At 44.0% G+C, this 17,371-nt stretch overlaps 1 protein-coding gene across 3 annotated transcripts in view; it reads right to left on the reverse strand.

Annotated features, from left to right (window-relative positions):
- The window catches only part of LOC132824974 (proline-rich protein 5-like), a 128,063-nt gene that overhangs the window by 58,714 nt on the left and 51,978 nt on the right, over positions 1-17,371 (reverse strand). For 2 of the 3 annotated variants that reach the window (XM_060839905.1, XM_060839906.1), the window contains exons 2-4: positions 16,029-16,142; positions 13,909-13,989; positions 11,330-11,378 (exon numbers count right to left, since the gene is read on the reverse strand). In XM_060839905.1, the coding sequence (XP_060695888.1) occupies positions 11,330-11,378; positions 13,909-13,989; positions 16,029-16,132 (234 nt within the window). In that variant the 5' untranslated portion in view covers positions 16,133-16,142. Of the gene's footprint in view, positions 1-11,329; positions 11,379-13,908; positions 13,990-16,028; positions 16,160-17,371 lie in introns of those variants that run through there. The other variant, XM_060839904.1, reaches the window with a different exon arrangement.

Consider the following 17,371-nt stretch of genomic DNA (forward strand, 5'->3'; position numbering starts at 1 on the left):
CTGAAATAGCTGAGTAAGGCACTCAGTTCAATAGGATTAAATTCCCTACAATGTGTAAACAGGCCTTTCAGCCCAACAAGTCTACACCGACCCTCTGAAGGGTAACCCACTCAGACCCATTCCCCTTTGACTAATGCACCTAACACTAAGAGCAATTTAGCATGGACAATTCACCTGACCTGCACATCTTTGGAGTGTGGAAGGAAACCCACGCAGACGCAAGGAGAACGCGCAAACTCAACACAGACAGTCACCTGAGGTTGGGTTCGAACCAGGGTCCCTGGCACTGTAAGGCAGCAGTGCTAACTAGTGAGCCACTGTGTCACCCCCTGATCGATTAACATAGATAATAGGGACATGCAACAAATCATCACCTCTTCAATGCAGCAAGTATAATCAGAAGCAACAAAGGAAATTACACTATATAAACATTTCAGCCTCAAATGGATATTGTGCCCAATTCTGGACAACATCCCTCAGGAAGGAGTTGGATAGACATAGAAAAGATTCATTCCCAGCTACATTCCCCCCCAAACCCAACCCTGTCCCATTTATCTCAATTCCCTGCCCCTCAAGCCTCATTCCTGATGAAGGTCTTTATGCCCGAAACATCGATTCTCCTGCTGCCTGACTTGCTGTGCTTTTCCAGCACCACATTCTCGACTCTGAAATCCAGTATCTGCAGTCCTCACTTTCTCATAGAAAAGATTCAGGAGAAGTGGTCCAGGGAAAGAACTTAGTGATGTGGACAGACTGGAGACAGTTCCTAGAGAAGTGAAGATTTGATCGAAGGTGGTTAAAAGTAATGAGGGGTCTGGACAGAGAAGATATTGAGAAATGAGAGGTGGCATGAGGTAAAACTATTTTGTGCAGCGAGTGGTTAGGATCTGGGCCACACCGTGGGTAGAATCAGATTGAATTCTGCCTTTTAAGAGAGAAAAAGGCTTGCAGGGACACAGGGAAAAGACAAAGGAGTGGGACTGGAGAAGTTGCTTTTGCAGAGCCAGCATAGAGAGGATGGGCCAAATGGCTTATTTCTATGCTGCAGCCATTCCATGATTCGTGAACGTCAAACCATTAAACACTAATCAGATATCATGCTCCATTGTTAAGCAAGCATTCACCTGAAAATGCTGAACTCATTGAGTTCCACTGAATCAATTAACACAGGTAACAACCAAAAGGAGAACTGTCACCTTTCTGAAGCTCCATGTAAGGCTTTTATGTTCGGCATGGGTTTTTTGTACAAGTATTGAGACAATGTAGCACAAAACCTAGGAGAGAAACATCTGTGATGCTGTTGCTTGACTTAACTAACCTCCATCAGTAACCATGGTTACATTATACAGACCGTGCCAATTACTTAAATGCTGCAGAAACTAAGTCTGTCTGCAAAACTGTTTATAAAGACACCAGTCCTCAATTTGAAAAACATCTAGGTTAGGAATCTGATTAAAAAGGCAAACTCCCAATTTAATGAAGAAATAAAGGAACCTAATTTTATTTTCTTTGTGACTAAAGTGGGTGTGAAAGCAGGTTGCAAATTTTTCTGGAGTGTGGGTCAGCTTTTCCAGCATAATCACAATCCTCTTAGTTCACTACATGTAGTGAATAGGTAAAGTGCTAAATTTTACAGACGTTTTACCCTCCCCCACCAGGATCCTCCAGGCTGCAACATCCAGAAGCACACTGAAAAGGCAGCCAGCCAACACACCACTCACTGCAACCCAGGAACATCAGTCAACCTCTGCTTCTCACTCCTGGTGCAATCAAGGATCGGCCAAAAAGCAGTGCCACACTTTAGCGCCATCTTCTGAGAGATTCTCCTGAAGACTGTGAAGTAGAGAGGGGAAATTCTTCTCCCTCAACAACAGCAATACAAGGCCACCCTGACTGATGTAAGCGGCCTGGTGGCTGCTGAGGTCAGTACCTGCGGGTGGCTCAAGGGAACCTGGCTCTCCTCCACATTTCCCTGGCCCCAACACTTCATCTTCACCATGGACATCCAGTCCCTGTACACATCCATCCGCCATGACAAAGGCCTCCAAGCCCTCCGTTTCTTCCCCACGCCGACCCAACCAGTTCCCTTCCACCGACACTCTCACTTGATTGGCTGAACTGGTCCTCACCCTCAATAATTTCTCCTTCAAATCCTCCCATTTCCTCCAAACCAAAGGGGAAGCCATTGGCACCCGCATGGGCCCTAGCTATGCCTGTCTCTTTTTCGGGTATGTGGAACAGTTCATCTTCCGCAGCTACACCAGTACCAACCCCCACCTTTTCCTCCATTACATTGATGACTGTATTGGTGCAGCCTCGTGCTCCCATGAGGAGGTTGAACAGTTCATCAACTTCATAAACAGATTCCACCCCGACCTCAAGTTCACCTGGACCATTTGGACACATCCTTCCCGTTCCTGGACCTCTCCATCTCCACCAACGGTGACTGACTCAAAATGGACATCCACTCCAAACCCACCAATTCCCACAGCTACCTGAACTGTACCTCCTCCCACCCCTGTAAAAATGCTATCCCTTATTCACAATTCCTCTGCCTCATCGGCTCCCAGGAGGACCAATTCCACCACAGAACATCCCAAATGGTCTCCTCCTTCAAAGACCGCAATTTCTCCTCCCACTTAGTCGATAATGCCCTCCAATGCATCTCCACCTCCACCTTGAACCCCACCCCTCCAATCGCAACTAGGACAAAACACCCCAGTCCTCACCTTGCACCCCACCAACTTCCAGATACATCGCATCACCCTCTGCCATTTCCGCCACCTACAAACAGACCCCACCACCAGAGATATATTTCCCTCCCTACCCCTACTACGTTTTGGAGAGACCATTCCCTCCATGCATCCCTTGTCAGGTCCACACCCCCCACCAACCTACCCTCCACTCCTGGCACCTTCCCTGCCATCACAAAAGGTGCAAAACGTGCACCCACATCTTCCCCCTCACTTCCACCCAAGGTCCCAAAGGATCCCTCCACATCCAAACAGAAATTTACCTGTATTTCCACACGTGTCATCTACCATGTCCTTTGCATCTGATGTGGTCGCCTCTACATCGGGGAGACAGGACGCCAACTTGCAATCATTTCAGAAACATCTCTGGGATACCACAATAACCAACCCTGCCACCACATGGTTGAACACCTCAACTCCCCTTCCTACTCCGCCAAGGACATGCACGTCCTGGGTCTCCTCCATCCCCAAACTCTAACCACCCAATGCCTGGATGAAGAACGCCTCATCTTCCACCTTGGGACTTTCCAACCATGTGGGACCAATGTGGATTGCATCAGTTTCCCCCAGCTACACCTACCCACTGCACTCTCAGCTACCTTCCCCCCCCCCCCCCCCCCCATATCCACCCCTCTCCCATTTATCCTCAGCTCCCTTGGTCCACAAGCCACATTCCTGATGAACGGCCTATAGATTCTCCTGCTCCTCGGATGTTGTCTGACTGGCTGTGCTTTTCCAGCACCACACTTTTCGACTCTAATGCCACAACAGGAGGAGCCACAACGGGTGGTTGGGGATTGGCGATGGACGAGATCCAGGACCTGCATGTCCTTGATGGAGTGGGAGGGGGAGTTAAAGTGTTCAGCCACTGGGTTGGCTGGTATGGGTGTCCCAGAGCTATTCTCTAAAACGATCACAAGTTGGCGTCCTGTCTCCCCTTTGTACAGGAGACCACATCAGGTGCAACGGACACAGTAGATGACGTGTGTGGAAGGACAGGTACATTTCTGTCAGATGTGGAATGATCATTTGGGGCCTTGGATGGAGGTTGGGGCAAGATGTAGGCACAGGTTTTGCACCTTGTGCGGTGGCAGGGAAGGTGCTGGGAGTGGAAGGTGGGTTGGTGGGGAGCGTGGTCCTGACAAGGGAGTCGTGGAGGGAATGGTCTGATATGCTCTGAAAGGCCACGTACCATTGTCTATGAAGGATAATCAGAGAGTTAGATAGGGTGGACAATGGGAGCCTTTTTCCTTGGATGGTGATGGCTAGCACGATAGGACGTAGCTTTAAATTGACAGGGTGGGGTGGGGGGGGGGGTGTGAATAGATATAGGACCAATGTCAGAGATAGTTTCTTTACTCAGAAAGTAATAGGGGCGTGGAATGCACTGCCTGCAACAATAGTAGACTTGCCAACCTTAACGACATTTAAATGGTCATTGGATAAGCATATGGATGAAAATGGAATAGTGTAGGATAGATAGGCTTCAGATTGGTTCCACAGGTCAGCACAACCGAAGGACCTGTACTGCACTATAATATTCTATGTACTCAATGCTTCAAGATCCTGTGTGTGTGAAGGAGTTAACATTGTAAGGTTGCCAACAGTAGAAGGCTAGGAGAAAGTGAGGACTGCAGATGCTGGCAATTAGAGTTGAGAATGTGCTGCTGGAAAAGCACAGCTGGTCAGTAGCATCTGAGGAACAGGACAGATTAGATTCCCTACAGTATGGAGACAGGTCCTTTGGCCCAAGAAGTCCACACTGACCCTCTGAAGAGTAACCCACCCAAACCCATTCCCCTATATTTACCCCTGACTAATACACCTAACACTAGGCAATTTAGCATGGCCAACTCACCTGACCTGCACATCTTTGGACTGTGGGAGGAAACCGGAGCACTCGGAGGAAACCCATGCAGATACAGGGAGAATGTGCAAACTCCACACTGACAGTCGCCCAAGGCGGGCATCGAACCCGGGTCATTGGCGCTATGAGGCAGCAGTGCTAACCACTGAGCTACCGTGCTGCTCGGCAGTTCGAGCATAAGAACCTTCCTGAAGAGCTTATGCTCAAAACATGGACTCTCCTGCACCTCGGGTGCTGCCTGACTGGCTATGCTTTTCCAACTGCAGAGGGCTGTCACACAGGAGCTTGGGTGTCAGACATCTCCATCAGATGCCTCATGCATTACCTTCACTGCAGCTCCAAATCTAACACCATTGGCACCACAATGGTACTGCCTCTCGTATCTGACAGGGTTCACCCCAAAACCATAAAGAAGAGCTCCAGCACTCAACAGATCTAGTACCGTTGGGTCCCTGACCTGTCTTCACAACCACACTGAACAACTCTTCAATGGCTTGCACAAGACAAGGACAATCAGGAAAGTCTGGTTCTGTGTTCAGTTAGGGCCTGCCTGTTCCACTTGGGTTTGCTGGCAGCAGCCAATGTGGTGACCTCATGTGGGCAGGCTTCACCCCAGACACCAATCACTTAATGCCAACAAACCAGAGCGCATATGATTGAGGGATCTTGTGAGGTGATCAATATGGAGAGGCTTCACTGCTGACAAGGTTTTGCAAATTAATACCTTAGATAAGGAGAAGCCAAATAACTGAAGATGTTTGTAGTCACTGAAACCTCGGGAGGAAGCTGATCCCAACAGGTACGAGTGTGGTGCTGGAAAAACACAGCAAGTCAGGCAGCATCCCAATGAGGAGGATGCTGCCTAACCTGATGTGCTTTTCCTGCACCACACTCCCGACTCTAGTCTCCAGCATCTGCAGTCCTCACTTTCGCCCACCAGATACGAGCCTAACATATAGCTGAGTTTGTAAATATAAGCATTTCCTGTTTCTAGCTAACAATTCCAGAGGACCGGTGCATTAATGAGTGTTTGCAGCACTTTAATAAATGGGAAACAGGTCCCAAATCATGAAGGATGGGAAAGCAGACCACCTTGAAAAGCACAAATTTAACAACAAAACTAACTCACCATTGGGAAACCACATTTTTGTCTCCAGCCCAATTGAGTTTCCTAGCCATCCTTCTAAAAGGACCTAGAAAATTCCACCTAAGATCACGCATCTGAGGATTGAGAGAGCAAGCACAGTTTTGCAATGGAATGAAGTACTGTTAACTGCTTGTGTGGAGCTGAAGAAATCCAACAATTCAGTAAGAAATCTTTACACTGTTTTCCATTCATTGGATTAACAGCTATTTTCATCGGCATTTACTGCTTATGACTTATATCCAGTGCTATTTAGCAACTGAAACAACAGAAATATACTGAGCACAGGAACAGTGCTATGGTTTAGTAGTATCGATGCCATTTTCAACATTATCCTATGCAAAGGAATTAGCAACTTTTGCAATTAAGGTAAATAACATCAAATTACTTAACTAACAACAACAATAAAATACAATCACTGTTGTAATATCCATTGGGTTGAAACTGTGCTGTGTAATGTGAGTGTTTCAATGTTTCTGATACAGTACTTTACTACTTTAACAAACATACAGCTTGATAAAGATCCATTTGGGATGTCCTTAGGATGTATAAATGTATGTATGTTAGGTGTTCAATTGAAACTTTTTTTTAAAAAAGTATTCTTAGTTAAAATTCAGAACAGTTTTAGCTTCCCTAATTCACATATAACAGATTATAAACCAGCCTTATACTTAGGTATCATGTGTCAGCTTAGCTCAATGTATCTTAATTTGTAGGATGTTTATATCTGAGACAGGATGGGAACCAAACCATTTAGCTGAAATACAAACATTTATCGGATAGTAAAACTTTGCATTATAAACACTCCTCTGAAGTGCCTCATGAGGTTTTCTTACATTGAAAATGCTACACAAATATAAATCATTGCTGCCTATAATAAGTTTTTCATTAGCAGCTTTTGTTCAATTAAGTTATACTCAGTAGTCATCAATCTCTCTTGATCAAATGAATGAGTTTGTCAAAAGCTTTCAAAGGAAGTCTAACCAGGTGATAGATGATAGGAAAAAAAAGAAACTACTGCACAAGGATGTACCTTGCATCATATCTGAATAGCAATCACAAACCACAGATTCTACTGCATGAGGGACTAGCTGAGTTTTTCAATGACTGGGTGATTGCTACCATTCACCTGTCCTTTGACAATTTAAATTTGGCCGGTTGTTAAAGATAATTCAAGCACACCTTAATGTTATTCTAACAATCCTTTGGAAACAAGGATGATCATGCGAAAGTATGGAATCATAATCGCAGCTGAAACAAAAGGGAACACGGCTCTCTGTTCGCTAGACATTTACCAAATTTACCAAGCTATCTGGGCCAGGAAAAAAGACAGTCTCTCTGGGCCACAGAGCAGCATGTAAAACAGAAGGCAAACATTTCCAGAGCACCAGAGCAAAGAAACACCTAAAATAAAGATTAACATCAAATGGTGCAAATTTAAAACAATAATAGTTTTGGGCCAATTATGGACTACTTTCATATTTGTGGTTTTAGGCTTGGTAAGCCCAAACCCAGTGGCTAGATAGGGTCAGATGTTTTGAGATTCACTCTACTGTTGATGAAAAATCAAACCAAAACTTTATTAACATCAATAGTTACTCCCACCACATGAGAATATTTAAAATATATATATTTTCACTGTTCCGTTTACCTCTGAGGTATTTTCATGCAACACATTCAAAGATACTGAAAGGACACGGGTTGTCAATGATAGACATTTCCACTGGACAGTATGAAATTCAAAACTGATTCCTTTGCCCATTTTAATGACCATTATATTGACAGCATCCTGTTAGAAAAGAGGGCTATGTAAACCTCCCAACAAGGTTTAAACAGCAGCAGCTGTGGAAATATCTGGAATGTGTAACCATTCATACCATTAAACATTCCAAGGCACATCACAGTCGGGTGCAAGAAAAATAATGAACTCGGAAAGAGGAATTAAGAGAAGTGAACGCTTATTAAAAGAGATGGGTTTTGAGATGCAGCAAGGGGGGAAAGTGAGGACTGCAGATTCTGGAGCTTAGAGTTGAGAGTGTGGTGCTGGAAAAGCAGGTCAGGCAGCATCCGAGAAGCAGAAGAATCGACGTTTCAGGCAGAAGCCCTTCATCAGGAATGAGGCTTGTGGGCCAGGGGACTAAGAGATAATAGGAGGGGGGTAGTAATGAACAGGTCCGGAGGGCGGTGCCCAGTTGGAGGCTTGGGACTGGGACAATGTGAGAGGGGGGTGGGGATGGAATGAGGAAACTGTTGAAATCCACTTTGATCCCGTGTGGTTGCAGGGTCCCAAGGCGGACTATGAGGCATCCCTCCTCCAGGCGTCTGGTGGTGACAGTTTGGTGGCCCAAGACCTGCATGTCCTTGACGGAGTGGGAGGGAGAGTTGAAGTGTTCAGCCACAAGGTGGTGGGGCGGGTGTCCCAGAGATGTTCTCTGAAACAATCGCAAGAAGGCGTCCTGTCTCCACGATGTCGAGGAGACCACACCAGGTGCAACGGATGCAGTACATGATATTGGTAGAGGTACAGGTAAATTTCTGATGGATGTGGAATGATACCTTGGGGCCTTGGATGGAAGTGAGGGGAGTGGTGTGGGCAGATTTTGCACTTGCTGCGATGGCAGGGAAAGGTGCCAGGAGTGGGGTGTGGACCTGACGATCGAGTCAGGAAGGCTGATGGGGTGGGGAGCAAAATATATCTCTGGTGGTGGATCAATTTGGAGGTGGTGGAAGTGGTAGAGGAAGATGCGCTGTATGCGGAGGTTGGTGGGGTGGAAGGTGAGGACCAGAGGGGTTCTGTCCTAGTTATGTTGGGAGGGTTGGGGTTCAAGAGTGGCGGTGCATGAAGTGGAGGAGATGCGCTGGTGGGAAGGAAAGTTACAATCGTGGAAGAAGGAGGCCATCCGGGACTTTGAGGTGGAATTGGTCATCCTGGGAATAGATGCAGCTGAGGCGGGGGAATGGCGTTTTTACAGGAGGTAGGATGGGAGGTGGTGCAGTCTAGGTAGTTGTGGGAGTCAGTGGGCTGTCTGTGGTCAGTCGGTCGCCAGAGAGGTCCAGGAAGGGAAGGGAGGGTCCGAGATGGTGCAGGTGAATTTGAGGTCGGGTTGGAAAGTTTTGGGAAGGTTGATGAATTGTTCAACCTCCTCGTAGAAACACGAGGAGGCACCGATACAGTCATCTATGTAGCGGAGAAACAGATGGGGCTGGTGTTGGATTAACTACGGAAAATGGACTGTTCCACGTACCGGACAAACAGGCAGGTAAAGCTGGGTCCCATGGCTACCCATTTGATTTGGAGGAAGAGGGAGGATTGAAAGGAGAAGTTGTTAAGGGTGAAGACCAGTTCAGCAAGGCGGATGAGGGTGTTGGTGGAAGGGTAATGGTTGGGCAGCACGAGAGGAAGAAATGGAAGGGTTGGAGATCGATGTGTACAGCCACTGGATGTCCATGGTGAAGATGAGGCATTAGGGGCTGGGGAAACAAAAATCTTGGAGGAGGTGAAAGGCGTGGGTACTGTCACGAACTTAGGTGGGGATTTCCTGGACTAAGGGGGACAGGATAGTGTCAAGGTTGGAAGAGATGAGTTTGGTGGGACAGGCGCAAGCTGAGACAATGGGTCGATTGGGGCAGTCAGGTTTGTGAATCTTAGGAAGGAGGTAAAATTGGACAGTGCAAGGTTCACCAACAATGAGATTGGAGGCTGTCAATGGAGATGCCCAGAGGTTATGAAATTGTGAATGGTCTGAGAGATGGTGGTTTGGTGATGGGAAGGGAGGTCGTGATCAAGGGGACAATAGGAGGAGGTGTCTGCGAGTTGGCACGTGGCTCCAGCAGTGTAGAGTTCAGTGTGCCAGACTACTACTGTGCCCCCTCATTGTCTGCGGGTTTCATGGTGAGGTTGGGGTTGGAGCGAGGGAGTGGAGGGCTGCGCATTGCGAGGGTGAGGTTGGAGTGGGTGAGAGTGAGATTCAGATGGAATTTTGAAACAGTAGGACGGAAATGAGTAAATTCTGTCACTAAAGATGGGTAAAGAGGGGGTGAATTTCATTGCTCTCTGTCTTTCACCTCCAATAGTCAGTAACACATACCAAGTCTGGAGACAGATTTCTGAAGAGAGAGTGAGGTAAAGTCACAGTGGGATTTATAAAGGAGGACAAAGGATTTTAAATGTGATACATTGGAGAATTGCAGATCATCACAGGGCAGTAGAGAAGGATGTGCGGTGAGCAGGACAGCAGAAAGGATACAACAGCACCTTATACATGATGGATTCTTTTGAAGGATGGCAGATGGGAGAACAATGAGCATGTTGTAATTCTTAGGTCTGGAAATGAAAGAATCAAGAGGTGAATGGCAGGAAAGAGATGAGTTTAAGAGTCCTGGGGGGCAGAGAAAAAATATGAATTATGAAGATATGGGGACCCTGTAATAGGCTGGACATAAGTCTATAGCAGGCAATCATTATTCATGTAGCATATGTTATAGTCAGTTCATGAACTCATTATGTAGTGAATTTTCAATACCTATCCATGTTCCAACGCCCTGTAGTGTATATAATGTGGGGGGAAAACTCCTGATAGTAGTAGTCATGGAAAACAGTGCAAGCTTTCTGACAGCATGTTCAGTATTGTGAAAATTGTATCCTTACCAGGTCATTCCTACTGGGCAGAAATGAACCAGGAAGAGGTGAAAAAGGTCGCTGTTAAATATGTTGTATTACAGGCCTGGACTTCTTCAGAATGCAACGATGCACTTGTCAAAGGAAGGTTGTTTTTACACAGATTTTTTAAAAATAATGTAAATTATCTAGAAGCTCTTCTCCCTCAATATCATCATGGTTCCTGAAATAATTTTCACTGCAGCATTTATAATGAAACCTGGAGAACAGCTATACTTGCTCATATCCCCAGTGTCTCAGGTGAACTTTAATCTCTTTCTAAGTACAGTCATCCTTAACATGTACAAAATATCATAGCATGTACAGCAATAATGCACAAGGAACAGTACAGCACAGAAACAGGTCCTTCGGCCTACCAAGCTTACGCTGTAACACAATGTCTTTTGAAACTAAAATCCTTTTGTCTCTATGTTGTCTGTATCCTTCTATTCCCTGCCTTTTCATGTATCTGTCAAGATGCCTCTTCAACGTTGGTATGTATCAGCTTTTATCACCACTTCTGGAGTGCATTCCAGGCACTTGCTACCCTCTGTGAGAAAAAAAAACTGCCTTTCATATCTCCTTTCACCACATCCCCTAGTAATTGACACTTCTACCCTGGGGAAAAAAAAAAGACTCCCAACTAACTATTCCGTACATTCCTCTCGTAATTTTGAATGGTTCTATACAACATCACTAAAATTTAAAAGATTCTTCAAAACCCTAGGTTTTAGGAGCAAGTTACACTTTCTCCTCAGTCCCAACTGGGAGTCCATACATGTGTTGCTAGTTTTCAATTTGTATTATTTGGTGCCAGAGATCAGTATTGTGAGTATTAAAAAAACAAAACAATTCTCTCTAAATTAACAATTCAGAGTGGAGGCTATGGAAAAATACATGCTACTAACCTGAAGGTACTCAGTGAAAAATGATCCAAGTTCTGTTTTCAATAACTGTCTGCAGCAAGAGAGAACAAAAAAAAAATCAAGATTAGAATCAAGTTAGGCCAGTCTAAACTAGTTGTGCCCAGGCATGGATCCTCAGCGCAAAACTGTCCTCAGCTAGCTAGTTCACCCAAAGGTCATAAAGAAGGATGGTGTGAGGAATTTTAAAAAAACATGAAATTGGCACACAAAGTGGTGCTTTTCTACAATTATGACTAAGCTATATTGTATGGACAAAGTTGAGTGATCTTTATTTTGCTTCCAGTGATGATACATCTGACTTTAGGCATTGATGATTGTAACGTAGAAGGGTAATTTTAACCATACCTGCCAGGAAATACTCAGGATTTCAACACAGAATAAAACTGTCAGTAAGTGTTGCATTCATTCCTGTCAGCTTCCTGATGGACAAGGTCAAAATTCTACGCCCCATCCTCAAGAGTATGAAATGGAAAGAGTTTCTAAATCATGGTGAGTGGGAAACGCACGATGCTGGTTGATCCCTCAGTTAAGTCATACATGGTTAAAAAAAATGCATGAACTTAATTGAGATGGGAGAATAGCAGTCCCTGACTTGAGTTGTCTTGTTTTAAGTCATTATCTCAATGTTTGAGGATATAATACTTGTGCACTTAGAGCTGGCATTTCCATTTTAGCATCATTTCATGCTGATATTGCTGCATGGCCTGCCATTTTGGATTGGCCTCTCCTGCTCTCCCATTCACTGGCAATCCTTCTCCTAGCTTTCCTCCCTGATCTTTACCCTTGTGACTCCTCTCACTTTTTCTTTGCTTCCAGCAAGGTTTTAGGACAGGGAAGCAGGAAGCAACAGGGAGCAGAAGGAGGAAGTGATGGGGAGAAGCATTGGTGAGCAGAAACATAAATAGTTAGCATAATTAGCATTTTAAAATGTTATTTCATTTACAAATATAGGAACTTGGGAATATGTTTTAATGATTTTTTTATTCTGACAAAGAATGTCCTCCTGAATTCAATTGCAGTCTTTACACTGGTTGCCATGGGAACATCAATTTGGCTTCATTTCATTTTGAGTTGCACTTTTCCAGAACACAACTAGAACATTAAGGGAACAATATGGCCCTTGGAGCCTATTCTGCCATTTAATAAAACTATGGAAGATCTAAATTTTATACTGCTTTAAAAAATACAAAGATGAAAACAATTGACTAATGCAGGACAAAATCATTCAAAAGTATCTAAACACAAATGTTTACAGACAGCTCAGTACACACACTATGATCAACAAAAAGTGTAAGCTTGAGATGGTATTGGATAAATCTCCTCGTGTCATTCTTATAGTCTCTTACTATGTTAACTCTAACTTGCAACTATCTTATGAAATACTCCATGGTTTGTATTTACTATCAACAATCTGTTGTCCGCTTTCTAAACATTTCAGCTCAAATATCAGCCACTGGGGGAAAAATTCAAAGGAGATCAGTATTGCAGATATTAAAACAGATGTTTATTTCCAAATAATTATAGCTGTTAATGATCCAATTTAGAGTGAAGGCTTGACAAGATTGTAAAGTTCAATGAGAGTGCAATCTCATTCAATCGATTAGGCAGAACTTAAGCTATCGGACTTTAAACATCTCATAACAGTTCACCAGTGTTGTCATCATTACTATTTAAAGTTTAATACTTAAAAATACAGATAGTAAAGCAAACTAATGTATTATTCATAGTTTGTAAGCTTCACTTTTCTTTGAACTAAAGGACAATGAGGTGTGGTTGTGAATCATACAGGCAAGAATGTGCAGCTTCAACTAATGGTTAATAGGGATTTCACTGATCCTAGTCAGGTTATGAGAGTGAACTGAAGTTAGGGTTATAAGTATTTATTGTTCCTCCCCTGATTGCTATTTTACAATCTGTACTGGAAATACAGCAGCAATTGACAGCTGTCAACAGAAGAAAGATTCTGATTCGACTGTGACAAGTTGCTGTCAAATGGTCCACACAATACATGTTATCTGAGCTTGGTTTTACTTTAAGTGTGATTTTAGATGGATTACTGAAGGAATGCAGCTGCCTTCAGGGAATACTCAGATAATATTAGAGAATTAAAACAGTTTAATGTACAAAGGTGTCAAAAAGGGATCTCCTTGCCTAGATGTCAAAGTAAGGTACCAAACAGCATTGATCCCATGAAACTGCTTGCTTCCTGATAAACAAGTGAATCAGTTACAAGGTATAGAGAGTCATGAAAATAATTGTTACTGAAAGGGGAATGGTCAATTAGCACATTATTACTCTGTCCCAGGTAAACTTACTATCTTTTCGCATGCCATTGCTGGAGATTATTTTGAATTACAGAAAGCATTACTTTTCAGCACCAAATAATTAGCTTCCCCACCAAATCAGAATTTTCCAGCAACTGACTTATCAGTGGATCAACTTATTTATAAGAAATGCTTATTTTCAGTCTGCTTTTTTACATCACAGAAGTTCAGTTGGACGGACCAGCATTTCAGCCAAGAAAGGTTAATCTCAAAGACAGAAGTTCTTTACTTACTCACCTGACTCCTTCATTAAGACTATAGAGCTCATTATCAGGTAAACCCTTCCGCTGGAAGACCGCGATTACAGCATTCTGTATGCTGGAAAACAAAAGATTCAGCATTTGTTTAGACCAAATAAATAATACTGTCCAGTTAATAGAGACCAATTAGCCAGAACAATTTAATATAGTCATCCTTTTTACTCTGCTACTGCCTTTGACACAATGCAGTAACCAGTGATCAGTCAGATGCTTGCATTTCAAGTTAGCAGCACATTTCCCTAAATATTAAGTTTCAACCCAGGCACATCTTATAAATTATTTGTCCTCTAGTCTCCAATCAAATTAAATTAACTTTGGAGTGGCGCTCAGAAGTGGCAAAGCAGCTGCCAGTTGTGGGCTAAAGTGCAGTTAATTTATTCTATTAATAAAACATCTGGTGGCTTCCATTAATAAATTTAAGAAGTTTACAAGTATTATTGTAAACCAATCAGGACATACAATAAAGGCAGACCCATCACTTTGGAAAAAGCTTCCGAATATACTTCTAGAAACATCGATTAACAGTAAAGCCTAGCATTAAATTATCTTCTCAACTGTGCAACTTCTTAACATTAACAGTTATAAACACTCACTCATTTAAAAAGATCTTACTAAAAGACTAATAATAAAAACCTGCCTTCCCTAAGCAGATGTCTGAGCTTCATACCATTATTCTACAGAGAACCTAAGTGGAAAGTGAGGACTGCAAATGCTGGAGAAGTTCAGTCGAAAAGTGGGGCACTGGAAAAGCACAGCCCATGAGGCGTTATTCGAGGAGCAGGAGGGTCGACATTTTGGGCATAAGCTCTTCATCAGAAATGCCTGCTCCTCGAATATTGCCTGGCCTGTTGTGCTTTTCCAGCACCACAATTTGACATAGAAACTAAGTACGCAACTGAGGATGCCTGAGCCTATTCGTCCCATATTTTAAAAGGATCTTTGACTTTAATGTTATAGCTGTGGATGATGCCAGTGTTGCACACTGTCCATAATTACAGCTTTATAGACTGTACAAATTGTTTTTGTTGATTTTCAAATTGGATGCTATTTTTGGACTTAAAACTCTTGGGTTATAACATCACGTGTTATGATAATAATGTTATAGTAAATATTCAATCACTTTGTTACAGATGTTGCCCTGTATATAAACAGTGTAGTGACACCTCACCCTTTAAGGTTTCCTCATTGTGGGTTGAGAATGAAGGATTTCTCACAGGGTGGAATGAATTTTTCTTTCTGATGACTCCATATAAGGGCCTCCCAGCAGACTGGTTCTAAGGCCCATCACTGGGGCCTGCCTGGGCTAAATGAAGTTTCCCTGAAATTTTTCCCAGAGTGCTCCGACATAGAGACTGCCTCTCCTGTCTCCAGCTTCAGCAGGAGACCACTGACAGCAGTGGCACTATGCTGCCAGCCGATTGGCTGAGTCCCATTGGCAAGGCAACCTGGCAAAACCCAACCCAATATTGACATCAGTGGGTGCAAGTCGAGCAAGTATATGTGGAGCTGAAAATGTGTTGCTGGAAAAGCGCAGCAGGTCAGGCAGCATCCAAGGAGCAGGAGAGTCGACGTTTCAGGGATGAGCCCTTCTTCATTCCTGAAGAAGGGCTCATGCCCGAAACATCGACTCTCCTGCTCCTTGGATGCTGCCTGACCTGCTGCGCTTTTCCAGCAACACATTTTCAGCTCTGATCTCCAGCAGTCCTCACTTTCCCCAAGTATATGTGGACCCCTGGGCAATTTCTTGACAGAATGGGACAACTCGAAATGGGTGGATGTTGGAAATCTAATGAAACACCCATCTTCTGTGCTCAGAACCAGTCTGCCCTTTTGAAGTGACCATTTTTCAGTGAAGAATCAGAACGCATTCAAAACATGAACGGTTTCTCTCTCCAGAGATGCTGACGCCTTCACATGTCTTAATATTAAAACAGGCGCCCCGACAGGAGACTACACATTGATTTGAACGAGAGTTCTGATCCATGCAATGTAGAGGTTAGGCTTGAAATTAGAAGCGAGCGAGTGCACTTGTAAACACTTACAGTGAGGCTGTGCGGGGGGGGGGGGGCGGGGAGAGATGTCACTTGTAGCCTTTACCTGTTCCAGGTGGCGTTGGAGCCGGCGCGTCGCTGCTGGGTCCCCCGCTCGTCTAACGCTGCTTGCTCGCTCTTGGCCAGGTCGCTGAGGCTGGGTGAACTCATGAACTTCGGTCTGCGGAAATTCCTCATGGTTAGCACACAGACTTAACCCCGAACGGGCGAAAGTGAAAAACAAACAAAAAAATAAAAAGGTGGTGGGTCAGGAGAGGACGCTGCTTGGGGCAAGTGACTGGCCCCAGGAGTCAACCGCACAGTGGGCGATAAAAAAATATAACAAAAAAGAACTCTGTGGAGCTAGCTTTCAAACAGAAACTGTCTCATACGTAACGGTGAATGTTTCAAGGGGTTACTTTTAAAAAGAACCACACAGATCAAACTCAGTGGTAACCACATTCCACAGACTCTAAGCAGTAACCTAAAGCAAGTTCAGGAGGAAACTATTCCACATTAATACAGCACAGCTTTCTCTCTCTTACACACACACACAGACAGAGACAGCAACTGGCCAGCGGATCTGACGCCGTGACTCCACCCTTACTGCTTTTTCCGAAGGGATTGCTTGAGGGGGGAGGAACGGGGGAAGAAGGTGGGAAGAGAGTTCTCAGTCTATTGGCAACAAGTTTATTATTTTCCCCCCCAAAAAAATCATTTACAACTAGAAGAAATGCGAACACTTTCGACAGTAGGGAAGTGTGAAATGCAACTGTGTGCGAATGTTCCTGTCGCCCTTTCCATTCGAGAGAGAAGAGCTAAAAGAGATTTATTTTATGAGGACACTTTGCACCTTTACAGAACAGTTTGATCATTAGCTCACTTCCTGCTTTGGAACAGATTGATCACAGCGTTTAAACTGATTGCTATAAATGCAGTTTTTTAAAAAAAAAGTTTCCACTGACCCGTCACCGTTTAAGTATTGATTTTAAATTAAAGAAGAAACACACACGGTGCATTTCAACCTCACACAGCAAACGCTTACAGTGGAAACAATGATTCAGATTTAGGCACGGGATTCAAATTGAATTAGAGTGACTTCCCATTCAGCCTCGGTTCAGTGGTTAGCACTCTCCGTTCTGAAACAGGAGATTGCCGTTTCATTTCCTCACTCCAGACACTCGAATACATGAACTGGGTTAGACATTTCAGCGCAGGATTGACAAAGTGCTACACTGTCACTGTTGGGGATGATGCAGTGATATCAAGCAGGGACCCAAAGCTGATGTTATGCGCCAATTGTTCCATTCTCTCTACTTAGAGTGAGCGAGAAAGACCCGATGTTCTTACCAAATGTCCCGCCAGAAATTTCTCTTAGTCGTAACCAGTAAAACAGCTGATCTATGTAAT

Source organism: Hemiscyllium ocellatum, chromosome 19 (genome assembly GCF_020745735.1).
Source record: "Hemiscyllium ocellatum isolate sHemOce1 chromosome 19, sHemOce1.pat.X.cur, whole genome shotgun sequence".
Taxonomy (NCBI): Eukaryota; Metazoa; Chordata; class Chondrichthyes; order Orectolobiformes; family Hemiscylliidae; genus Hemiscyllium; species Hemiscyllium ocellatum.